Here is a 26,762-nt window from a genome sequence, read left to right as displayed (position 1 = left end):
AAGAAAGCTCTCCTGTGACAAACTGCAGTGTCAGCCCTGGGTTCGGGCACAAGACCCGGGTTTGAATCACAGCGGTGGGATGGTGTCCGGTCACTTAGCCCCTCCCTGTGCTCACAATACTGAGCTCCGATGATTAATGCGCGGGCCCAGTGAGATAATGCACAGCCGCACGCTGCCAGCGCGAAGCGCAATCTAATACACGTGACTTCTCTGAGGGGGCCGGAGTCACTGTATGCCCCCGGTGCTAATGAGAAGGGGCTCTCCTTGCAGTCTCTGGAAGACACAAAGCAAAGAGAGCATCTGACTCAGGGAATCATACCGACTGGCTTCTCTTCAGAGCCTGGGAAAACGGACAAGGCCTGAAGCAGAAGCCAAGGGCTGGCATCATGAGGCCAACTCATGCCCTGATCTACCTTAAAGCGGTTTGGCCTTTTCTCCTTCCTGCCGTCCATCAGACCCTTAAGCACACCCCCCTGACCTTTTTAGCACACACTGCCGTTCTCCCGTCTACTCCTACCCCTGCCTTCCTAAAGGGGTCTTAGACCACCGTCAGAGATTTGTCAAGGTGGAATTCAACGGCTACTGTGAGGCTGGCTCAAGACAAGGCCCTGACATCGCTAAGGGAAGGACGGTCCCATGGGTTCCCCGGGGCACTCGGCTGTAGAGCTCGCCAGTGACTCCTGAACAAAGAGGGAAAAGGCAGCTCAGGTCAGGAAATGATAAAATTTCTTCACCTGCGAGCTCTCAAAACTAAGCTAGTTTCAAATGTTGGCTTTTTTTGGCCAACGGCCAACAGGTCACGTTTTCACATGTGACAGGAAGTTCTGCCTCACTGAGCTACGGCCGCCTGAATGGAACGGCATGTGCCAATGACCGGGAGCCCATGCCGGGCGCTCTGGAGCACTACCTGTCAGTCCTCGCTGCTGACCGCTAGTCAGCGGCCACGAGTAGTACCGTGAATCATTACGCGGCCAGCTATGGGCAGGGTATGCTGCTTTGCACTTTCTGGCACCGCCCACAAGGGCGTAAACTGTTGACCATAAAAACAGGACTGTGGTTTAGTAACCGCGATGCCGGATGTCACGGATCGAAAGGCTGGAGGATATAGTCTTGGCTTTGCCAGTAATTTCCCGTATGGCCTTTCTCTGAAGTTCTTTAGAAATCAAGGAGGGAAAAGAAAATGTAACTTATGTATAGATTTGTTTTCACCTCGCCTCCAAGAGACCTGGGAGGTAGACGACCTGCCACCGAGTCCCTGCGGACTGCGGAGATGCATGAGGCCGGCCACGTGAGAGGGGCGTTTACGGACGAAGGACTTACGTGGGAAAGCTTGTTGGGGGAGTCTTTGCAACTTGAATCTTTCTGCAGGGCTCTTTCCTTATAGGAACTCAGGACTTTGGAGGGTGGGCCATGCCATTTGGTTTCTGTTGCATAAAGAGAGAAGAGGAGAATATCTGGTTTTTAGTGTTAACGAGACAGCAAAGCAACACAGAAGCCGAACAAAACGGTGTGGAGACAACGAGCGGGACTGCGGTTCTAGACCCTTCTGGTCTCCCCAACGGATACACCCCCAGGGTGGGCGGGACCACCACCAGAAGGTCAATGTTCCGTTGCCACAGGCACCACAAGCACAACCACCCAGGACGAGGTGCCCCGTGGCGTCGGAAGACCCCGCCGACCACACGGGCTTGCTCCCACGACAGTGCTCACCGAGTGGGCTGAGCCAACGGACGAACGAACAAGTAAACAAGCGACAGGAGGAAGGAGGGAAGGGGGTTGAAGAGCACGGAGGAAGGCCAGTTTACCGGCCGGGTTTCTCATTACCCAGATGCCTGCTTCCTTCCAGCACCTCCTCCCGCTCCCTGGCTCCTTCACACTCCAAAGGGCCCGCGCCCTGGTGCTCGAGCAGCAGGGGAGACTGGCACCTGCAAAGACCACAGAGCTGAGTGGCCGGCCGGCCGGGCATCCGCGGACACATCCCCTGGGGGTGCTGCTCCGGAATGGGGGCGCGGGGGGGGAGCCCTCAGCAGAAGTCGTGTGCCGGCCCGGCCCTGCCAGGAGTGCTTCAAGTGGCTGTAATCGGGGACTCTATGGTGTCACTGCCGGCTCAACAGAGGTGCCTGGATGACAGCCATTTACAGACACGAAAGGGCTGCCCATGCCAGGAGGTGGGAGGGCTGTCCAGGGTCAGAAAACCTGTCCCCAGTAAGCCAAGGGGGAGCTCACTGCTTCTGTTTCGTTTTCTTCCGCTTTCCTTCCTGCTGAGAGTACATGGAACCGATACTTCTTTATATTAATGATTTTAAGGACAAGAAAGTAAGACTGTTTCGCTCTAGACTACATCTCGGTGGACTCCGTGGTATGAAAACCCCAAAGAGGGCAACGTAATTCTACAAAAGAAATAAAGGACGGGAAACTTCTTCCTGTTACAAAACGATTCTTACTTACAGAATCTGGTTACAAACATCGACTGCTAAGCCTAAACCGAAGGGATCCAGGGAGAGACATTTCCCTCTGCTTCTGTGAGAGCAGTAACGAAGTTGCTGTTCCCCCAGCAAGACCCTTCTCTGCCCTTCTCTGCCCTGGTGGTTCTCTCCTCTCCAGACTCAACTGCAAAACAGTACGTGGCATGGGGCGCCTGGGTGGCTCAGTCAGTCGAGCGCCTGACGTCGGCTCAGGTCGTGATCTCACGGCTCGTGGGTTCAAGCCCCGTGTCAGGCTCTGTGCTGACAGCTCAGAGCCTGGAGCCTGCTTCGGATTCTGTGCCTCCCTCTCTCTCTGCCCCTAACCCACTTGCATTCTGTCTCTCTCTCTCTCTCTTAAAAATAAATAAACATTAAAAAAATAAAATAAATAAAACAAAAAAAAAAACCCAGTACGTGCAAAAAGATGCTGCCAGGAACACCACCCTCACCCTTTTCGTCCCTGACTTTGCTGGATGTTTCTCCTGGGTTTCTGTATCTGTCAGTTCAGCAGACCTTGGGCATCCTTGGGCTCGACCTGACCTGCCGGCTCTTGGACACCACACACACACACACATACACACACACACACACACACGCTACTGGGGACGGTCCTCAGCTGCGTGTGTGAGCACCTCCCCCCCCCCCCCCCCCCCCACCGCTGTTCTCAAACAGGAGGCAGGAAAAGACGGCCAAGCGCTCTACCTGCCTTCTCTGATGTCGGGCTGTGCTTCAGAGAAAAAGCACTTCCAAGAGAGGCTGTGAATTTGCTCCTCGTCAGCAACTTAAGTGAGGGGAAAACTCCCGAGGGCCACTGCCTAGAGAGTCCCCTAACCCTTCCTTTTCAAAAAGACTTTCCTTATTACGATGAAAAAACACACAGGCTCAGAATATGGACAAATGAGCTCGGCGTACACAGACATGACGAGCTGCTTGGCCTGGACGAGTGACTTATGACAAGCCTGCCTGGCTTTTTTATACCCCCCCAAGTGGCCCCATGTACAGCAGGTACTCAGTACACGCTTCAGTGAGTTACTGACCAGGTCCCGCCCAGGGGCCAGCAAGGAGGTAAGACTGAGCAGTACCCGTCATATGTCGCCTGCGGTCTCCAGGGTCCGCTGCCACCAGGCCCGGGGTCGCTGGAGGAGGACTGGTTGCTGGGCGAACTTCTGGAACAGTAACTAGAATTATTAACGGGGCACCGGGGGGCCTGCACAGCGGCCAACGTGGCAACCGGGCCCAGTTTGTTTTACAGATAAACTCATCTTACAATGACAGAGAAAAGGAAGAAACTCGCATCGCAGCGTGAAACAGAATAAACCACGGGCAAATACACCAGGAATGGGGGGGGGGGGGGCGGGGGGCAGAGACATTAGGTGGCCATTTATCACAGGAAGGAGATGTGGCAGGAACAAGCCTTCACCATCTGAAGACTTAAAGTGCAGAGGATGATTCCGGTGAAATATGGAAGGACAGCACACAAACCCCCAAGAATACAGAATTATGAAAACATTACTACCACTTGTTCTGTAAAGCTTCATGCAAGGCACGTTCGGGTCCTATATTTGCAATCTATGCGGAGGGAAGACCCTAAATCGGTCAAAACCGTTTATTTTCATACATCTGTTGAATGCAATCCTATTTATTTCAGATACACCAAAATCAGTATGACCCTTGAGAGCTCACTTGATAAAGACGTGCTTGCCAGGTTTCCATTTTGTTGCTAGAACTCTCCAGGTTTTTTCCCTATAATTTACTACATTCTGCATTAAAAAGGGAGGCTCTGGAGACCCCGTTCCTCCCACATGCTGCCCTTTTACCTGGGCTACCCACGTGCACTTCTTTGAATATGGCGAGTTTATAAACTCAGCAGACATCCGAGCGAGGAGGCCCAGAGCCAAGATAATTTAATGCCAAATTAAAGGCACATCGTTCCTGCATTCAACCTATAAAGAATAAACTGGAGAAAGACCTCATGTTTTAATCTAATTGTCATTAATACCTGTATAGGCTTACTATGTGCCAGGAACGGTTCTAAGCGGTTTGCACGTATTGACTGATTCAATCCCCATAATGCCCTGAAGAGGTCCTCTCTTATTACTAGGTTTATTTTTCAGATGAGGAAATCGGAGTGGGGAGAGGGTGAGCAGCCCAGCTCAGCATCCTTGTTTCCAACGCTCTAATAGATACCAGAGCCCCCCCCCCCCCAGCCACTCTGCACAAACTCAGGCCTCTCCATGGCCCGTAAGTTACGAGAAAACGAAAACTAAAGTGGGAGAAATCAACTGCTTTAACCACAAAAAGCCAAATTTACCATTTTTTTTCCCTTAAAACTACCTAATGCGAATTATGCACCTAAAAATTCTCACCAGCTTCTAATGCCAACTTTTAAACAAGCGCATTCTGTCATTGAAAAATTAACTTGAAGTTTAACTCAACTTGCTTAAAATAAGAGGAACAAAGCCAAGATGTGCTAATGACCTTGGGACCTCTTAAAATGCTACACTTAAAATACTACATTAGGAAGATGGGATTCGGTCCCCGAGTTTGCAGTTTTATTTATACTTAAAACTGCCTGCGCTCATCTAGAGGCTCCTGGGAATGCCTTCTCCGTTATCGTGCCCCGGAAGGTTCAGGGAGCAAGGTGACCAGGAGGACCAGGACGGAGAGAAAGTCGCCGCCCTGGTGGGCGCATCTGGAACAGAACCTGCATGCCACCGGCACCAGTGCTGGGCGAGGGGCGGGGACAGATCCCAGGCACCACCCCATCCGGGGCCCGCCCTGCCGCCTGCCTGGCCTGCTTGTTCAGAACAGGCCAACCCAGAACCCATCAAGCCAAAGCCGAAGTGCCTCCCTGTAACGTCAAGTTCCAGCCCCAGGGTTTGATAAGCGCCGTCCCTGGGGAAAGGGCATCGGCATTACCTCGTGCCGTCCGGCAGCTTCCGGTCGAAGGAGGTGCTCCGGGGAATGGCAGCCTGGGCCTGCTGTAGCAGCTGCTGGCACTGCAGGCGGTCGGGCGTGCCGGGCACCGGGGACGCCCTGGACAGCGGCTGCAGGGCGGGCGTGGGCACGCGGTGCCACGTGGTGTTCCTCCGGAAGGGCGTTTTGTACTCGCAGGGGGTGCCTTCACTGTCCAGTTTGTACTCCACCATGGGGATCCGGCAGAGCTCCGAACACCCTCTGTGGGGCCGAGAAGAGCGGATGAGTAGGGAGGGAGGCTGGGCGCCGAGCCATCAGCACGGCTGCCGGCGGCTTGCAGAGACCGGAGGAGAGCCACGCACCCTAAGGAGTATCCCTGGCTTTTGGTGCCTCTGTTTATGCTCCAGTATGAACCAGTAGGATCTGGTATCACGCTGGTGGCTCCGGTTTATTGGCAGATACGGCCATAGGCATTTCATGCATATACCCTCTCTACGTCTTTCGCAAACTTCTTTTTTTTTTTTTTTAAAGTTTTTTTTTTTCAACGTTTATTTATTTTTGGGACAGAGAGAGACAGAGCATGAACAGGGGAGGGGCAGAGAGAGAGGGAGACACAGAGAGAGGGAAACAGGCTCCAGGCTCTGAGCCATCAGTCCAGAGCCCGACGCGGGGCTCGAACTCACTGACCGCGAGATCGTGACCTGGCTGAAGTCGGACGCTTAACTGACTGCGCCACCCAGGCGCCCCTCGCAAACTTCTTAGTCTCGAACGTATCTTTAACCAATTTGCACACGTGACATCGTGCACAGTGAACACAGGCAATAAACAAACTTTTACAGATAACAAATGCCTCCTATACCATCTGAACAGGTTCAAGAGAAGTACAGTTCTATAACCGGGAACGAGTCGCATGCCACTTCTTCTATGGAGTCTGAGAACAGTGGAAAATAAAATTAGTAAAAGCTGTCACAGTCCAGGGGAAACCCGAGTGCCCATCCCGTCACAGTGTGGGTCTGAGTTACCACAGTCGCTCTCTTAAACTAACGCTACAGCTCCCAGAACGTCGTCTCCTGGAATGCTCGCTCGTGTGCTCAAATGACCAGTCAGGAACCTGTTAGCCTCAAAATATGATTTAAGTGAGACATCTCTCAAGTTTCTCGCTAATTACACAGTGCACACAGTACTAGTAACTTGACAAAGCTGGCCCGTGAAACCAACTGGCGCCGTTTGGCAAGGACACGGGAAGCCTGGGTAGGTTTCAAATCTGAGCGCTGGTGCCTCTCCCCAGACATTCCAGAGTCAACCTAAAAACTTGGTAATATTCACCCCTTGAGAAATCTACTAGGGTAACGTGGTTCTTTAAACAGGAGACTTCTATTCTCAGGATGGTAGAAGAACGTTTCAGCCTCTTGTCCAAATCATAATGCAACAACAAAGAGAACAGGAAATAGACACAAACTTGACCATCTACAAAAATTGAGACAACTGAAACTGTAAACTTCAGCAATCAAAGACAAAAGGCCAGTGGAACAGTGCTAAAGGTTTAGCGGAGCAGAGGAAGGCAAAACCCAAGGGTGTGCAGAGGGAGACAAGGAGAGATGAGACCATCCCCCTCGCACAACCCCGAGCAGGTGCAGGGACAGGGAGCATCAGGCAGCACAGGAGGCAGGAGTGAGGGAGAACGCTTAAGAGGTGGGGGTTATTTAGAAGAGTACTCAAAAGAAAAGTTTGACACTGGGCAGCTCGGGTCCATTCAGGCGATTACCACCCCTGCCTCTAGGGGGCAGGAACAATGCTCGAGGGACCGCCACCTGACGGGATCCAGACACAGAGGAAAAGCACGGCCGAAAACAAAAGGTCAAGTGAAAGTCTCACTGGAAAATGAGACCTACAGTCATTTCTTCTTACTCCAAACCCAGCTTCATAATGCTGATCACCCCACAAAGGCGGATGAGGATCTCCCTCTAGAGAAAAGACAATGAGATGTATATTAGATATAAGCCACCCAATCACCCTGTGTGAGGCTCACTGACCAACCATATCCTTCAAGAAGGAGGAACTTTTGAAATTTAAAAACATGACAGCTAAAATTCAAAATAAAAAAGTCCACTAAGACAGCTGTAAGGGAAACTGAGGAGCTCTCCCAAAACGTTACTGGAGGGCGAGCATATGAAAATTAAAGTTCATTCCAAAAAGTCTAATAATGTCTACCTAACAGAGGTACCAGAAAGATAAAAGAGAGAGAGAAGGGTGGAGAGGAAATTATTAAGAAACAATACAAGAAAATCTCCAGAACTAAAAGACACATAAAATCAGATTAAAAGGTCCACAGAGTGCTCAGTGCAGTGAGTGAAGAAACGTCCACGTCAAGAGACATATACGTGCATACATACATAGGTGGGATGGGAAGAAACTTTCAGAGGCGATGGGTATGTTCATGGTGTTGATTATGATGATGGTTTCATGGGTGTCTACTTATCTCCAAACTCACTGAGCTATATGTGTTAGATGTATACAGCTTGGTTATGTCCATAATACCTCAACATATATATATATATATATATATATATATATATATATATATATAATTATTATTATTTTTCCCCCCAGACATCCTTATGGAACTACAAACCCTTGGGTTACAGAGAAGATCCTGAATTCCTAGGGTGGTGGGGGGGGAGGGCAGGAGGTTGGAGAGGGGGGCCGGCCTCACATAAAGGACTGGGGCACAGAACGACTTTATTTTTCTCAACAGCACAACTGGATGCAAGTTACTTCTCACCCATCAAATCAACAGTCCTTAGAGCCTGGGAGGAAGAGACAGGTAGGGATCAAAAACAGTGGCCTGCTTTTTGGCTAGGGAAACCACGTGGATGGTGGCACTACCCTCTGAGGAGAGAAGCAGACTGAACAAGCCATTGGAAAGAGACACTTAACGCCCGTTTTAGTAAACTTCACTTCACATGTTATCCTAACTCTCCTTCTCCCAAAGCAAGATTCACCTCTTACCTGGGCAAGTTTAAATTACTCTGGATTTACTGAATGCATTAGTTAAATTACTGGTCAAGGACAATAAGTCCAGCTTTACACTGGATTGTCATGGACGGCACTTTCCAAGTGTTTTTCTACTTAACCAGAGGACACATCCCCTTGACTAGTGATTCCTCCATACGACCAACAACGTAAGTAGATTTCATAAGGGTGGGATATTACGGTCATACCAACACATCAAGAAAACCTACTCTTGTCTTCCGCCCTATCTGGTGCTCTAAGCAAGTGACTTGATATTCAGGGATCTCAAAGGCCGAAGTTGGGAACCCAAAAGGAGGGAGACCTACCCAAGTTAAAGGTCCTGGAGTTAGATCTGAATGAAAGGAACACGGAAGTTTGAGTCTTGTGGACCAAAGGGCAACATGTATTTCCAGCGCCTTGTCTGGGTTCCAAGTTTCCTGGGCTGACTTAAAAGGAAGAAGCAGCAAACAGAAGACAGATGGCTGAGGAGTGTGGAATATTTAATTCACCCTCATAGACTGTAGTCTTTAATAAGACATTGTAACTTAGCTCGAATCTCTGAGCGAAAACATTACACAAATTCATGCTCATGACTAATATTTTAGAGAGTGCTGACACAAGCGTGTGCAAACCCATGTGGTGGAGGGGAGATTCGGGGAGGAGTTATTTCACTTCCAGCCTCTTGCATGAAGTCCTATGTAAATGATCTTTTGGATGCTAAAAACTGGCATACTTTTGCCCGAATACAAATCACGTACTTAAACAAATAGCTTTATTTGAAAATCAAAACTGATTTTTAGTATGTGACATTTTTCTAGCAACTGCTCTTATAAACCCTAGGTGTCTGCTTTGTTCACTTCTGAGAGTAAGACAGCAAGTAAATGCTGCTAATTTTACCATATTATCAGACCTAGTCCAATGTAGTTCTGCTGTCTGTATAAAAGGAATGTCTGGGGGCACCTGGGTGGTTCGGTTGGTTGAGCGTCCGACTTCAGATCGGGTCATGATCTCACAGTTTGTGAGTTTGGGCCCCACATCGGGCTTTGTGCTGACGGCCCGGAGCCTGGAGCCTGCTTTGGATTCTGTGTCTCCCTCGCTCTCTGCCCCTCCCCCACTCTCACTCTGTCTCTCTCTCTCTCAAAAATAATAAACGTTAAAAAAAAATAAAAAAAATAAAAGGAATGTCTGGAAGGACATGTATAGAAAACTCAACCAATTTTTAGGGACATGGGAAGAGGGCTCGATTAAGAATTGCCAGTTGGCTACAGCTGCTGCTGCGGGGAATACGGAAAGTCATCCGCACCTGCACCTGTCCCTGCACGCGTTCCTTTTGCCTCCGTGGGGAGACAGCGTGGGGCACCAGGCGAGACATCCCCGCTCCTCTATAGCATCAAGCCCGGTGCTGCCATGAAGGGGCACGCAGCAAGTATTTCTAGCCATTAAGAAAAGACCGCCGGAGACCCAAACCGACCAAAGGCGAAAAGACCTCGCACAAAACAGACATTCCCCAAAAAGCGAGCCATTAGTCTTGTGCGTAACTTTTTTTTTTTTTTTTTTTTTTTTTTTTATTTAACCAAAGACAGATCTTGAGCTTTCCTGCATGAGGGCACACATTTGGAGCCCTCCGATAAAAGCCTTCGGCGCACTTTTGACACGCACCAAATCAAGTCCATGGATGTGAAGTGCATTTCTAGCTCCTGGCACGCTTTTCACAGTCTGCTCGTGAAAAAGAAGGCACTCGAAGACGTTAGAGAAGGTTGATTTCCTTGTTCAGTCACTTACAAATGTACACGTCACCTGATTCTGCTTCTAATTAACATGCCGGGTAGAGATCAACACGCGCTCCGCCTCAGGGTCAAAAATAAATATAATTTTTGACACTGTTTGTCTAGCCAGTAACTTTTCTCCGCTTCTAATATTGCTCTGTAGTATACCCCGGAAGGCAAAACGTTCTTTAGACCAAAGTGGCCATAAAAACCGTGCTCGTTGAAAATGCGATACTACAAAACCGTAAAGGTGACAAGCGGTTCCATTGCTGGAGCCCTCAGAGGATCTCACATTTTACCACTTCCCTCTGAAAAACACTACTTGTCCTTCTGAACCTGGCATGGCGGTGACTTCCTGGGATGGCTTATTCCGGGGCAGGGGAGGCTCGCTGACTTCCTTCTCTCCACCCCCATTAGCGCTCTCCCTGCTTCCTGCACCCTGAAGCGGTTTCCTACCAGCAGGATTTGGGATCAACAGCCACTACCCGGCTTCTGGGCATGGCCGGCACAGGGGTGGCACCCACTCGGGGTCACCTGCACTGCCAGGCACTGCCCTTGTGCACCCTAACTTCCCACACACCCCGCAAGGCCCCCAAGCTGGCACCCACTCACGCAAACTGACTCCTTTCAAATGCCACCCCCCGTTTCCTGGAATAACACTCCGTGTGTCACCGGTCATCTGCAGAACTGGCACTGGCCGGGATCGCTTCCACCTTCAAGCCTGACTGTCGGGGCCATCTCGGATGGCTCCGGCCAGCCAGGCTGCGGCACGGTCTTCTCCACCTGTCCCCAGCAGGAAGCCTCTCACTGAATCACGCTGTTCTCCATGAAAGACACAGTTTGGGCTCTCGGCTTAAAACCCAAAGCTGCCAATGTGTAGGTTGGAGACAACCCAGTCTCTGTGGACCCACGTTAAAATTTAGGAGGTACGGAAGCTTCCTGAAGTGCTGGCCTCCCAAGAAAGAAGTTAGTTTCAAACAGACACCATTTGTTTTTCCTTCTGTAAAAGTGAAGAAGCTAATATTAAGCAGCGAAAGGCACATAAATGTTCATGAAGGTTCGTTCTGGATGATGTACAGATTTACAGAACTTTGGAATCGCAAAGCGTATATAACAATCAGAATTGCAGAACGTTTTAGGGCTGCACAATTCCTTTGGGGTACCTACATTCACTCCGAGAACAATAATACATCGTGACCCTGTTCCTTTATTCTTTCCATCTTCATGAAAGTCGGCCACGTGAGTTTATGCCGCTTCAAAACTAAGGGGGGAGGGTTCTAGGGATGATTCACAGGGAGAATACTTCTGAAGAGTAGTGAAATGAAACCAAACACCTAGAACACTTAAAGAAACAAGTTATAGTCCTAAAAAAAAAAAAAAAAAAAAAGTGGGGGGAGGGGCGGTTGGCTAAGTCAGCGGGACCCGCACCTGGTAAACCATGGACCGCCAGCCACGGCTTAATCGCATAATTGTAACTTGCATTTACTGAGCTCTGAGACTGCCTTTTGGTTTTATTTTTCTTGGCTGCATCACAGGGAACCTTTAACTGAACCCAATAATCTACCAGAAAGCCTTACAACATACGGCAACGCGACCCTGGACTTCCAACCCACCGCCTGCAGAAAACTTCCCAAGTTTCCTACACACGCCACAGCCTTTCAATTTCACAAAAATGTCGGGGGTAGTACAAAGGAAATCTCCCATCTTTAGAAGAAGGCTCACACACGGTGGGACGGCTACAAAGGATCAGGGACAGGTTCATACAGGAACCCGGACTCCTAGCTCCGTGCTCTTTCCGAAGCGTTTGGCCATCTCCTTTAGAAAACTATCAAAGAATAGTGATGTGGCCCTCATCGTGTTACGGTTTCCAGGAGGAGCGAAGAGAATCTTCGGGAACAAAGGCAGATGGATCCCCTCAAATGAACTACCTGCTTCTTTTATATTATGCACTTTGTAAAAGAACCTTTTTATAGCCCTAGGGATTGAGGTAATCACTGATATTTTAATCATTTTAATGTCTGTTATGCTAATAGCCTACTAATAGCTAAAAGACTCTTTCCAAATCATCCAACAAGGTGACAGGGCTAATTGATGCTCATTCACTTGAATCACAAAATCTTTCTTTCTGTTGCATAAAAAAATCAGAAGCTTCCAACAGGGAGATAACCACAAAGCATACCTTACTGTAAAGGTTAGGGCAGTGTCATATATGAAATAGAGACTACGTGAAATATTAATTCACTTTTCCACGTATTTCCTTAATTTATAGATAGAAAGACATCTAGACTATACATAGAAAAAGACTCATCTGGATCATAAACCCACTTGACCAAGCCCTTTGCATAAAGGTCTTGAATTGAAAAGGCGTGTGTCATAGGACATGCCAAGGGAGACTACCTGGTCCTGAACAATTCATCGGCTTCCACCCCTCTCCTTCCTCGGCAGACACAGGGGCAACAGATTCGTCACCTACTGTATACCCAGCACACTGTTCAACTGAAAACACAGGCTCGGAAAGTTCTTCATAAAGCCAACCTCCTTCTTTTTTTTTTTTTTCTCCTGGAAAGCCTGAGACCGGGGATAACGTTTTACTGCATTACATACTTCAAAGCGAAACACAGGAGATTCTCAATAGCTACGTGACGTCTGATTTCTGATGAATATATTTCCATGAGAATATCCACTGGCAGCCCATGACCATAGCGTGGTGTTAGTTGTCACGAACGTGCCTGTTATTTGCCTAACACAACGCTCACGCTCACTGTCACCCTCTGTGACATTGTCCTGTGACAATGTCAGTTGACGTTCCAACCTCTCAAACTGCTAAGAAAGCAGGAGCGCTAAACTGTCGATCATTGGCTGGAGAGGGTGAGAGCGTTTTCCGCACTGAGATACGTCGTATTGAATAATACACTGGAATTTGGGAAATCCATTTTTAAGCAGCAGAAATATGAATGGGAAGTACTAAATTTTATTATTTAAAAAAATTTTTTAATGTTTTTATTTATTTTTGACCGAGAGAGAGAGACAGAGACAGAGACAGAGACAGAGTGCGAGCAGGGGAGGGGCAGAGACAGGGAGAGAGACACAGAATCTGAAGCAGGCTCCAGTTGTCAGCACAGAGCCCGATGCAGGGCTTGAACTTGGGAACCGTGAGGTCACGACCTGAGCCAAAGTCAGAGGCTTAACCCCAAGGCGCCCCAGGAAGTACTGTATTTCAGAATGCCACGTAGACGAAAAAGAGTCCAGGGAAGGAAAAACGATGTCTGTCCCAGCCACGTGAATAGCCTCGGTGCCTGGCCAAGTTTGTGGCACAAACTAGTTAAGAGCGAACGAGAGAATGACTGAGTAAACACTCGAGGCCACCCAGCTTTCGTTCCTTCGGGAGATGCAACGTTCTTACTTCAAGGAGGGAGAGAAGAATCTGAATTTCACATTGGAGGGACGGTGCAAGAAGATACAGAACCTGTTCCCAGCTCACATTAAAACTCACCCCAAATGTAATGGATTTTTCTTATCGAGACAAGCCAGTTGGAAACCTCCCGTTACTCCAGATTTGAACTCACCGTCTACTTCACATACACAGATCTCTCCAAAATGCTAACCTGACAAAATCGAGTTTCCCTTCCTATTTCTAGTTCCCGGTCGTCCCGTGTGTACGTCAGGGAGTCAAACGGTCCGGCCCCAAGCAGCAAAGCAGAGCAACGTGAAGCTTCAATTTACAGAGTGAGCTTAAATCAAAGTACAATAAATTTATAAACACGAGCATAAAGCTTCACTAGGATGATGAGAGAATCGCAATTTAGATGCAGGGTGACATGACACAGTTTCCACTGTTTTGCATCATATAATCTGTCCGGGATGGTAGGTCAGCAAAGTAGGAGAAATCACACGAAACGGATGCGCCACAGCAAGGCGTTTCATTTCCACATTTATTGGACGTATTTACCGGATCGCTCACACTGTGTAACAACTCACGCCTAATTGTGATGAGTGGTTATTTCCTCTACATCCGCCTTTTAAATTGATGGGCTCGTCTTAAAATGACATTGATAGAGTGTCAGGCACCTTTGAAGGCTAGGGGCGGGGGCAACGTGATCCCTTGCCAAACCAAGGAAGAGATCCATTGTCTTCAGTGGGTCTTCTTTATCTTTGCCACAGAGGGGTCTGCGTGGGAAATGCCCTCGCTCCCTTCAAAACCTCATTTCCATCTGAAGAGTGCTATTCCCAAAATGCTTCTTGCCACTCATTCCCCCATCTGTATAAATTCGCTCGCGGTCCAACCCCAGCACGACATCCCTTAATAAGCATTCCCGAAGGGGTGCTCCCTGCTCAGTGTGTTCTGGGACTCCACAAGGAACAGGGAAAATGGCTCTGTCTTCCTTCCAAGCGGAGGGACAGCTGGATTACCATCACCCTTAGGCTGGGGAACGGGGCTTCGAAGTGTGGGGTGGTTTTTGAGAAATACTTTCCCGACTAAAAACTTCATTTAATCCAGCAGCTTCTGAGTCATGAGCAAACACCTTCTGACCTGTGAACAACCAGAAGTCTATTAGGGGACGGGCCTATCCCACTGCTGATGGAAATAGACAGGCTGGAGGCAAATCGTTCCCCCCCATTCACATCCTGCAGGACAAAAATCCAGCTGATAAACAGCAACAACGAATTGAAATTTGAACTGAAGTTTTAGTCTATCATTCACGAGGCTTACGAAGATCGAAGATCGAAATATCTTGCCATTCATTGGTTTGGTTATTTTGTCGTCCTATGACTCTTACGTTAAAGATACACACACACACACACACACACACACACACACACACACACACATATGAACATCTCTTTTTTTGCCCCCTCCCTGACAAGCACTCAGAACACTGTGTGGGAAAACCGGTGGTAACTGCCCATGCCACAAACCACACGTGTAGTTTTAGCCTGAGGCAGATCTTTGTATATTTTGTTAAGGAGACATGGCACTAAGCAATGTTTCATTTAAAGGGTTTGTAGTTTTGGGGCACCTGGGTGGCTCAGTCGGTTAAGCATCCCACTTCGGCTCAGGTCATGATCTCACGGTTTGTGAGTCCGAGCCCCGCGTCGGGCTCTGTGCTGACAGCTCAGAGCCTGGAGCCTCCTTCGGATTCTGTGTCTCCTCTCTCTGCCCCTCCCCTGCTCATGCTCTGTCTCTCTGTCTCTCAATAATAAATAAACATTAAAAGGTTTGTAGTTTAATTTTTTAAATGAGTCGAAGTGCTACCCACTTCCCCTTTTAAGGGCCCCTCTCCTACTGTTCCTTCAAAAAAAAAATCTAGTAACGCAGAGGCTAAACTTGCTAGAGCACGGATGAAATTTCAAATGACGTTTCACACTTGCGCTGCGGTCTGAAGCAAAGGACTGTTACTGCAAGGGCTGCTTCCTGTCACGTGAAGCTGCCTGACGACAGCCAAGTGGTTTTATCAGGACCCCCAGACAGTCCCAGGCGGAACACGAACCCGAAACTGACAAAAATACGGATCTAAAAATTTACAGATTCAAATGCCCACAAAATTGGAAGACTGAACTGAAGGAATTTTAAATGATACATGCGAGGCTTTAAACCTTCATGACTTGAAGGAATGCGGGTGGGGGCAGGGAGAATGTCACTACCAGGCACACAGCTAATTCTGCTCCCGGCAAAGGTAAAAATGCAGAAGACAGTTATCCCAGATTAATCAGGAGAGAAATCTGTATCTTCAGGGAATGACATTAATGAGACTCTGAGGACACTAAGGCAAAATCTCGAATCATCTTGAATAGCTTCAATAGGAACATTTGCATTTAAAACAAAGAAAGAATTCATTTCTGTGCAGACCAAGGCAGAGATAACTCATCGTCCTTGGATGGAAAACTAACAGCCAGAACTTTTAAATGGTAAGTTTTTGTTTGTTTGTTTTAGCTGAAAAACAATTCAGTATTTCCTAGGAAATTCTATCCTTCCAAATCGTATGTTCTGAATACCAAACGTAATAATTTTAACATCTTTATTAACCAGATCTCTTGTAAGCCTAAAGAGTATCTTACTGAAAAACAGTAGGCTAGAATTATAAACAGACGAGAAATTTTGTTTTTTAATTCAAAGAGAGAAAACATGGTAACCCTTTTGTCTAATTCCATAGCAGTACTCAACCTCTAAGAGTCTCACCAGATTTATAAATCTGTATTTCCACCAAAGGAAGAAAGACATCTTACCATATGGGAATATTTCTGGTAACCTGGCTTAAAATTTATTTTAAAACACGTCGCTTATACAATACAGTGACTTCAAAGGTCTAAAGGCTTCGCCTTCTGTTATTTTCAAGTCTCGTTTTTTTTAAATATATTTTTAATAGTTTATTCATTTTGAGAGAGACAGTGCGAGCCGGCAAAGGGCAGAGAGGGGGAGAGAGAGAATCCCAAGCAGGATCTGTGCTGCCGGTGCTGAGCCCGATGAGGGACTTGATCTCAGGAACTGTGAGATCACGACCTGAGCCAAAATCAAGGGTCAGATGCTCAAACCAATGAGCCACCCAGTAACCCCTCCAAGTTTCGTTGTTAATAAAAATAGTCTGTCTTTGATTCCTTTGCATTCATACCACTACGTGTGCTGTGTGGGATTCTTGGAAAGCAAACGGACTGAACGGGACACAGTCTGGCAAGGCAACAAGGAGTGCCTCGGATATTTCCCGTGACACGCGGCTGCTATTTTGAAGAAGAATTTCAACTCGTTACACCTTTATTTTGTAAACCTACCGGGCAGACATAAGAAATAAGGCCACAGAAAGTCAGGCAGGTAGCAAGTGGTAAGAAATCTAACAGCAACAGACGTTTGCAAAATTCCTCAGGGAGGAAGAATACCTCTGGTCTGTTTTCTAAAAAAGGTCACGGTTTCGAGCTGGTGCAGCCAACGAAGAGTAGCCACGTGTGGCTAAGTAAACCTTAACTGAAATGCAGAATTCACCTCCTCGGTGGCACTGACCGCAGTTCCAGTGTGTGACAACTGCATGTGGCTAGCGGCTGCTGTTTTGGGCAGTGCGGATATAGAACCTTATCATCGCGGACACCGAGACAGGACAGCGCTGGTTTAGAGGACGGAGAAGATACCAGGAATGACCTCGGTTACCACGGAAATATGTCCAGAAGGGGGTACAGTCATCTTGCTCTCTTGGGATGACAACACTTTCTTTTAGAGCATGAAAACACTCATGTGAATATCCTAAAGTTTTAAATTTTTTGTTTTTTTTAATTTTACCTAAAACGTGTGGGGGTTCTGAGTATGCCGGAAGGTGTTAAGTGCTTTACGTGTGTCATTCTCACATAATCTTCGTGAGAGTAGTAGGAGGTAGGCAATATTATAATCTCCATCTTACAGATATTAAACGAGGCTCAGAGACAGCAGGTGCGTGATCCAAGAACACGCAGCGAAGGCATGGATTCCGAGCATGCCTTGTCTCTCAAAAGCTAGAGCTTGGAAGGCAGCCTGCGGGAGCTCCTTCTAAGCTGGAGAGAGAAGGCACAGGGTGGGCCACAGCCAGCTGGATGGCTCGTTCTTAATTAGCATTCTTTCCCTTTGGGCCTAATATTTTCCTGATGTTGAGCATGGTTATTTTCTATTAACAAAGGAACAGAATCGCTTCCTAATTCCATTCTGTTCCTCCTCCCCACCATCCACCCGAGCTCCTGTGCATAGGTTTCTCGTGATAGCTTATGGGAATGTCCCGTACCAGCTCAACTAGAATGGACTAGTCACTTCGCACAGTATGTCTGAGATTCCACTGTCCCTTCAGACATACAGGCACTGATCTCTTACATACCCTGTTAATAATCACTAACTTCGCGTTCCAGAAAGGAATTCTAGCAGTGCGGTGTATTTAACTTGCTAAAAGGTTGGGCCGTGATAAAGAATATTTCCTGTTGGGTCTCGTGGTCCAGGTGGATCAAGCAGGGGCTGTGCCCCTTAGTCTGTAATATCTCAGCTTTTAGCTGGTCAATGTCCCTGTAAATTGCTTAGAAAATTAGAAGTTATCATTTATTATACGCTAATAACTTTTTTAAAGCTCTTTTTAAATTGCTCTAATGGCTGATGTCCAAACAACTCTGGTTGAAGACGCACGTGCCTACATCTTCTGAGGACCCCGCGGGAGCAGCTAGGACAGCACCTGCCACAGCCGCCAAGGAGGGGCGAGTGCTGCTTAGGGCCTCCCGTGCCTTACCTCCGGGGTGAGCCGTCATCGTGGGGCTGGATGATGACCACCTTCACGGTCACAGAAGTCCGGAGTAGGTCGATCATCTGCTCGTGGGTCAGAGTGGCCACGGCCACCTTGCAGATCTCCACGAGACGGCTCCCCTGGCGAAGGCCGGCCTTCCAGGCAAAGCCGAAAGGTTCCACGTCTGCAACGATTCCTTCGAAATTCACGTGGAAGCCAAGCTGGCCCAGCCCGTTCCTCCTCAGGGTCATTTCCACAGTCTCGCAGCCTCTTGTCACTATCTGCGGGGGAAGGAGACCGTGAGAGACACCGCTGAGGAGCCCAGGGTAGAGGCGTGCACATAGCCCTCCCAGCCCTTCCCTCCAGCTGTCCCGGTAAGGACGTCACCTTCCCGAGTTCACCAGAATTACCCGTGGCGTCAGATGCAGGGAAAATCACAAAAGTAAAACTACGCCTTCATTCTTCCAAGGCAAATATACTCCTGAAACGGGTGTCCTGCACTGACTTAGAAGCCACTGACCTGGAGCCCGTGAGCTTCCGACGGGCTCTGATAACTCCCTCCTCCCCTTCCTTGGGTCAACCGACTTGGCTCTTAAGCGTGTAAACCCTGCGATTCCAGACGGGCGGTAGCAATGGGAAAAGGGACTCTTTCAAAACTGTGACGAGTATCGCCCGTGAAACATGACGAGCTATTAGACAATTTCATTCAACTTAAAAACCGGCCCAACCCCCTACCAAGCTAGCACCTGGAGGGCAAGTCTCTCTGTGCTTGCTCTCCCTGCGCACCGGCCCTGTCCTCCGGGAAGCCCTCTCGTAGGGACAGATTGCCTCCGCTCGCCTGGGTGGGGAGCACCGTTTAGCTCACGCGGGGGCAGGCCTGCCAGGCTCCCGGGCATCTGCTGACAAGGGCAGCGTGGAGGATGGCGCTCCTGCAGGCCACAGAGACCTTCCGTGCCTCCAGGCCACCTCTCCTTCTTTTGGGGGCCAAGGGCAACTTCCGTTGGCCAGGGGCCAAGCAGTGGCAGCTTGCGCGCTCCCACCTTGCCCCGAAGCGTGCGTCTGCAGCAGGATCCCAAAAAGGAACCTGGAAGCAGGGTGGTCTGCATCCCACACGGTGCACTAAAGCGCCGGCAATCACCTAATGCCACCCTCAAAAGTGATAACCGAGAATAACTCACCGGCACCGAAAGGAAAACACAGGCTCGTTAAGTGTCATTTGAGGACCACGGCATCCCTCATCCGTGGCACATTTAAAGTCAGGGGGCATCAGGCCTCTCCCCCAAAGCACTGGGCCAACGTATGAAGCTGCCGTTTAATAAATGCGCCATTTCCGTGAGACGCGTTCTGAATGCACAGATTCCTACTTAATAAGAGTGTTAAGTGCAGCCGTGGGACGGGGCTGCTTCTGTGTCTGGCCGCTGTGTTGGCGGTTTCCATGGTTACCATCACAGGTGTGCGCGCTGCCAATCAACTTCTCACAAACACACGTGACGGCTTGGGGCTCAGGGCAAACGGGGCAAGGGACTGCCAGTCTCGGCAAAGCTTTGAAAGACGGGAGCTTCCAAAGTTCCGAGCTGAACTCGTTGAAAACTGTTGGGAAAGTACTCTTGTCGCACGCACAACCTGAGTAAAATTTTCCTCCGCTCCTCTTTCAACCTTGGTTCAACTAGGCTCTCCTAGCAAAAGTCTACATAGGTATGACACATACTCTGCCTTCTTTCAAATACTAAGGCAGTCGTCAGTTGAAATTTAACATCGTATGTCAGCCTGAAGACTGAACAGTCAAGCTCTTCCTGAGTCCTACGTGTCTCCTGCTTTTTTTCCCTCCAACCACCTGCTGCCTGCCCTACTTTTGCTTTTTGCTACCTTTTTATCCCTTCTGTCCCTTGCTTCTTAACATTTGCAAGGGATAAAGGATCGTTTATTTGCAGTTCTTTATAAACTTACAGGGGCTCAATTATCATAGGAAAATGGTGGCTTCCTATCCATGTACCCAGGAGGGCAATATAATTTGCGGTGCACTTTTGGTGGGGGTGGGGTGGGGTCAAGTGGTGTTTGTTTGTGTCGTTGTTTTCGGGAGCACAGATGACGATAACTCTGGATCTCCTAAAAAGAAGTATTTATGCTATTACCAAAAGCACAATGTGTCCTGGGACTCCAGACCACATAAACCCATCACAGACTTGATCGTCCCCACATCATGTCTGTGTTTGTGCACATGCACCCAATAATGCTGCTGGACACACGGAGGCCTGTTCCTGTAAACAGTGTCTACAAATAATGAATTTTTCTCTCCGAAGCCTGCGGACACTGACTTGACTGTACTGTCTCTAAATCACGGCCTTGAACGACAAAGGGAAGATTTATATTCGGAGGGAAGAAAGAGGGCAGGAAATGGGTAGAAGTTGGCCTCTTTTCATGATCTGTAATGGGCTAAATGTTTTCTAGAAATGCAATCTACATCCCCTTGGGAGAAGATTTAAACATGAGAAATTCTTTTGTCATGGCACGTTTGTGTTCTCGTACTATGTTTGATTCTTATAACTGGCTGGATGGGCTCAAACTGAAATCTGGATCTTTCTGTGTGACAATGAGGAGCAGGAATATAACTGGTAAACGCCATGGACACCATTTAGGGGTTCTGTACTTAAAAACAACATTTTATAAAAAAATCTCTTTTATGACAATTTTTTTTTTAAGTCTAACTTAATGGGTAATTCTATAAAACCTCCTCCTCAAGAAACTGTGGCTGGCGATTAATAATGTATTTAATCAGGCAGACTAAATGAAAATACCTGCTGTATCAACATGCACAGAATTGAAGCTGCAAAAAGGAGTTACTCATTCATAGGGTCAACGGCAACAGCCCATTAATCCCCCTCTAGGAGGGTACTGTCCCGTCAGCCTCCACAAACACACCTAACATCTGGACAATTCTCCATATTTTTTCCTTCAGATACTAAAAAATACATCCCGGTGTTCCCTTTCGGAAGCCGGTTTAACTTTTCCTTTCCAATTCGTTTGTAACGGGCGCTTCTCCGGCACCCATGAATTCAGCAACCGCTCAAAAGACATGGAATTGGAAATCAAGCTCTGTAGCCACACAAGATGGTAATTCATTCCCGAGGGGCCACAACTGCGGTGGAATTTCCATGGCGGACGCCATCATGAATCTGGGACTGAAGACCCTAAGGATGGTGGAAATACACGATCTGTACTTACTCCTAATCGCTGGACGATTTCCCTTACGTCTTCAGCACAATTATCCACTGAGGACAGAAGGATACATTCCCCTCTTTCATAAAACACTTTGATACTCATTAATCCAGAGGTCCACCCAATGACATCCCTGCAGGAACAGTTAAATACAACGTTCTTGGAATCCTTTTCAATCAACATTATGAATTCGTTGGAAATCCCAAGAAGGCATTCAATGTCAGCAGACTGGCCAAAGTCCCGAGCTATTACGTGCCACATGATTGCTCCGACGCTGAACAGGTGGGCATCCTTCCTTGGCTTCACTTTCTCCTTTTTCTTTGCACCCAGTGTAATGAAGCTGAATTTCACAGAGGTGTCCACAGTGGCGGTCGTGACAAAGTTCTCCGCCAGATCCTTCAAGTACTCTTGCCTTGTTCGAGTGGCCATAGCTCGAAACTTTTCCGACTTATGGGCTGCATTTTCTGCGTTGATTACTTTGGCTAAAAGGAAGTCCCGGAATACTGCTGACTTTGGGAAAGTTACTCCTTTGGGAATTGGTGGGCCAAATGGTGGTACGTCTTTTGATCTAGACACCCCAACACTGAGAAAGAAAAAAAGAAACAAGATGAGCTGTAATACCATCCTACTTCCCTTCAGAAATGTGATATATACCCATACTCTCAACTTACACCATTTTTTGGGTAGCTCTTTGTTATATAATTTCTGGATACCTAGTTTTTGTTTTGCAAACGTGGTAGATGGGTTTTTTTTTTTTCTTCAGTTTATTCATTTATTTTAGTAATGTCTACACCCAATGTGGGGCTCAAACTCACAAGCCCGAGATCAAGAGTTACATGCTCTTCTGACTGAGCCAGTCAGGTATCCCGATGGGGGTGGGATGGGGGGAGTGCTATGGGCTGAATTGTGTCTCCTCAAAATTTTACACTTAAGTCTTGAACCCAAGTAACTTGGAATGTGATCTTATTTATGGATAGGGTCAGAAAGACATGATTAAGTCAAAATGAGGTCATTAGGGCCCAATCCAATCTAACCGGTATCCTTTTAAAGAGGTTTTGGACACATAGAGAGACACTAGGGACACATGTTCATAGAAGAAAGACCATAGGAGGACCCAATAGGAAGGTGGCCATCTGCAAGCCAAGGAGAGGTCTCAGGAAAAGCTACACCTGCCAACACCTTGATCTTGGACTTCCAGACTCAGAACCGTGAGAAACAAACGTCTGTTGTTTAAACCACCCTCTGTGTGGGTACTTTGTCATGGCTGCCCCAGTGGACTTAGATAGGGGGTGATGGACCAATCAGTGGGAAGGGAAACCCAGAATTCAGATGGCACCAGGCTGGTACTCTAACTCTGCAGCTGGTCATCATGGAGAAAGATAGCAACGCTTTCAGTGGAAGTGAGGTTATTAGCCCCAGGTGGCTGCTCGGGATCTCACTGGTACTGGACACAATGATCCCACTTTACAGAGTCAGAATTCTTAAAAAAAAATTTTTTTTAATGTTTATTTATTTTTTGAGAGAGAGGGAGAGACAGAACGTGAACAGGGGAGAGGCAGAGAGAGAGGGAGACACAGAATCCGAAGCAGGCTCCAGGCTCCGAGCTGTCAGCACAGAGCCCGAGGCGGGGCTTGAACTCACAAGCCATGAGATCATGACCTGAGCCGACGTCGGATGCTTAACTGACTGAGCCACCCAGGTGCCCCTACAGAGTCAGAATCCTTAAGTGCCCCATTTTTTAAGGAAGTGCTCACTTGGTCACATTTTGAAAATCTCAATAAAAGTGTTATGGGAGTAAAATTTTGAGTTTCCAGGGACCGGAAAGATCAAATGTAGGGTGACAATGCTCTACAATAGGTCAAAACCAACAAGGCTCGCCTACCTCAGGCAGAAGCTATAGCTGTCTCAAATCCTTTTTGGAATAAGATCAACTATGCAGAGTGAATTAACGATACTAAACAAATGAAGCACTGAGTGGGTGAATGAATGAATTCCATGACATCTGTGCCCGGGTTAGTGGGCAGCCATTGCCATCCGAGGAGTGGTACTAATCCCACATCTGCCCGGGCGGATACTTTCTGTGGTGGGATGAACAAAGGGAACAATCCATACTCCATATTGATCACTGCAGAAAATCCTGAACGTGGCGAACTAAGGAATTAACTAAGTCTGTCCAAACTGTCAGGTGGGAGCTCCTCCTCTGGAAAGTGGTTGGCTAGAGTCGAAACAGATCAGTCTCCACATCGCTCACCTTTGCTTTCACTCTTCAGGAGGGAGAGTCACTTCCGGGGGGTTGGGCAGTGCGATGGAAGACAGTGTGCCTGGGGCCAGAGCTGGTGTGAGAGGGGAGGGGAGGACGCACTCCCTTGGGACAGAGGCACCAAATTCATTCACAGATGGCAGCATATGCACTAAACCAGATGGTGATGGGGCAGACTTGACTCGTGTCCCCACAGGAAGGCCCTAAAAATGCTGTAGAGGCTGAAGTGTCTTTGGGACCAACCTCATACTTGGCTCGTCTCCCCTCTGCTACTATGCTTAGAGTGGACATTCTAGACTGAGCAGGAAATTCATTTGTCCTCATGTTTTAACTCCCAGAGAGCTGTCACAAAGCTACCTGTCTAGACTCGTGGTGAGGGTAACCACACCTCGTTGCTTCTTCCCTACACGTCAGTGAGCCCACATGGCCTATCTGCCACTGGGATCTGCCATCCCAATAAGCTCACGTGATCACCTCTCATAGATCTGTTTTTTTCCTTCTGGTAATGAGCATAGACTTCTGGAAGAATTTTACCCACAGAAGGCTGAGGAGGCCCAATCTCATTTGACACCTTGCAGAATTACTTTTTGCACTTGGCACGATGGATCTCCAGCTACTCTGACTGCAGCTGACGTGCACGTGAGCCAAAGCATCGGGGAAAACTTTTTATATCTAAATACGTTCCGAAAAAGCTTTCACTAGTCTAGAAGCTAGGGCCTCCGCAGTAGACAGAGGGAGGCATCGCAGTAGACAGAGGTAAAAGGGCAGTTCTTTCTGTCCCAAATTATTGACCCGAGTATCTAGGTGGGCCTTCCCCCTACAATGTATGGGGCCTGATCAACTGAAATCTAAGAACCAAGTTGTATAAGAAAGGCAGCCAGAATTTAGGTCTGGAGATTCTAGGAGTACTACGATATTATGGGACGGAGATCAACGAGAGATAGCTGGGTACAGAAATTTATACAATCCTTGATTCTTGCAGACACAGTTGGCGTCGGGGGAATATTCCTTTGCCAGATTTAGATAATCGCCAATGCGTTGAAACAAGAACATGTCTCAGAATTTCTTCTGTTCCCCAAATACATTGATAGCGAACCTAAATGTAAGACCCCTCCCCTGGAAGAACAATATAAAGATGAGCATTCCCTAATAGGCAAGTTAAAGGGTTTTAGGAAAGCCAAGTGGTGGAGAGCAGGTTCTGTGCCCTGTGTGGGATTCGAGCTCCACTGTTTCCTGAGAGGCTCTGAGCTAGTGATGTAATCCCCTCAGTGCCTCAGTTTCCTCATCTGTAATGTTCATCTGTGTGTTTATTTACTGAGAGACTGAGCGAGCGAGTAGGAGAGGGGTAGAGAGAGAGGGAGACACAGAATCTGAAGCAGGCTCCAGGCTCTGAGCTGTCAGCACGGAGCCCGAGGCGGGGCTCGAACTCAGGAACCGCGAGATCACGACCTGAGCTGAAGTCAGACGCTCAACCAAATGAGCCACCCAGGTGCCCCAGTTTCCTCATCTGCAAAGTGGAGTTTCAATTGTGCCATTCTCAAAACTCCATGGTGAAGTTTAAAGGAAAAAATGCATGCATAGCTATTATTATGCAAATTGTTACTATCAAATAGTACTTCCTGGCAAGTCTGTTGCCTCCAGACCTGCCTCTCCAAGGTGAAAGCGTGCCCTTCTAGGTTTCTGGGCTTGTCATCCAGGGCACGTCAACCCAACCGCACTTCTAGATGATCGGTCTGCACTAAGGGGTAGCACAGGTACCCAGGACGCGCTGTCACTCACACCTGCACAGAGCTCCTCAGGGAAAACGATACTCGCCGGGGTTCCCTGAGATGTGTGCGGTCCAGTCTCCTTCGAGACACGTCCATGGATTAAGACGCGGCAATTCGGAATTGACCTGGACCATATTTTGTCATTTCCTTGGAAATTCTCTTAATGAATTTATCTTGTCACTGGTCTGCTTTGAGGACCAGATAATAAACGAAAGGGCCCTAGAAGGCGTTTTTGGAAAATGTGAGCGCCGTAACCTTATTCCATGTGACAAGAGTTAATGTGGCTTCATAAAATGTGATGGAATGGATGTGACTATTCAAGAAGATTATTCAAGACTTGTTGAGGAATACTCGTTGAAGTTTTTAAGCATGGTGGGTATGAATGTTTATGAGGCACTTTCCAGAATTTGACGTACTCTACTGACTATACATTTGAATCTCATGAGCAAAGGGTAATTTAGTGATAACAACGTGGGTTCTTAAAAATCAATGATTCCAGATTTGAATGATTTGCACGCTGCTATCCTGTGTCAGAGAAAACAGGACGCAGTCCACTTTGTTTATGGGAAAGATTTACATCTAGTTCCAGACTGGCTTCAACATCCCTCCCTGGTCATTTTATTACTTTATTTGTTATTTTATTAAAACCAGAAAACCTGAAACAAATGAAAACAGACATTACCGTTCCTTAAGATTTTTGGTGCTCGTGCACCATCTCATGAAGTGAGTATAAACGAAATGGAAAGTAATTCAAAATACTTGACTTGACCTAAAAAGAGCAGCCAGTAAGATAACACCAAATTCCATAAAGCTGTAGGCTTAAGTTCCCAACCCACGTGGGGCGCCTGGGTGGCTCAGTCAGTTAAGCGTCTGACTTCGGCTCAGGTCGTGGGTTTGTGGGTTCGAGCCCTGCGTCGGGCTCTGTGCTGACAGCCTGGATTCTGTGTCTCCCCCTCTCTCTGTCCCTCCCATGCTCATGTTTTCTCTGTCTCTCAATAATAAACAAATATTAAAAAAATTTTTTTCCAACCCATTAGGAAGGTTCCTTTGAGGTTATTCTTCATAATGACCATTCATTGGGTGAGATCTCAGAAGAATAATCCAATTCACCATGTCTGTACCAACATTATTGGTTTTAA

General features: G+C 47.7%; 1 protein-coding gene across 6 annotated transcripts in view; it reads right to left on the bottom strand.

Moving 5' to 3' along the window:
• SIPA1L2 (signal induced proliferation associated 1 like 2) overlaps nucleotides 1–26,762 on the bottom strand; it is a 224,760-nt gene that overhangs the window by 38,194 nt on the left and 159,804 nt on the right. For 5 of the 6 annotated variants that reach the window (XM_045437350.1, XM_045437353.1, XM_045437354.1 and 2 more), the window contains exons 9-14: nucleotides 21,601–22,177; nucleotides 18,385–18,659; nucleotides 5,385–5,642; nucleotides 3,548–3,631; nucleotides 1,825–1,925; nucleotides 1,321–1,424 (exon numbers count right to left, since the gene is read on the bottom strand). In XM_045437350.1, the coding sequence (XP_045293306.1) occupies nucleotides 1,321–1,424; nucleotides 1,825–1,925; nucleotides 3,548–3,631; nucleotides 5,385–5,642; nucleotides 18,385–18,659; nucleotides 21,601–22,177 (1,399 nt within the window). The remainder of the gene's footprint in view (nucleotides 1–1,320; nucleotides 1,425–1,824; nucleotides 1,926–3,547; nucleotides 3,632–5,384; nucleotides 5,643–18,384; nucleotides 18,660–21,600; nucleotides 22,178–26,762) is intronic. The other variant, XM_045437352.1, reaches the window with a different exon arrangement.

This window comes from Leopardus geoffroyi, chromosome D2 (genome assembly GCF_018350155.1).
Source record: "Leopardus geoffroyi isolate Oge1 chromosome D2, O.geoffroyi_Oge1_pat1.0, whole genome shotgun sequence".
Lineage (NCBI taxonomy): Eukaryota > Metazoa > Chordata > Mammalia > Carnivora > Felidae > Leopardus > Leopardus geoffroyi.
This window is presented reverse-complemented; position numbering and strand designations above follow the sequence as displayed.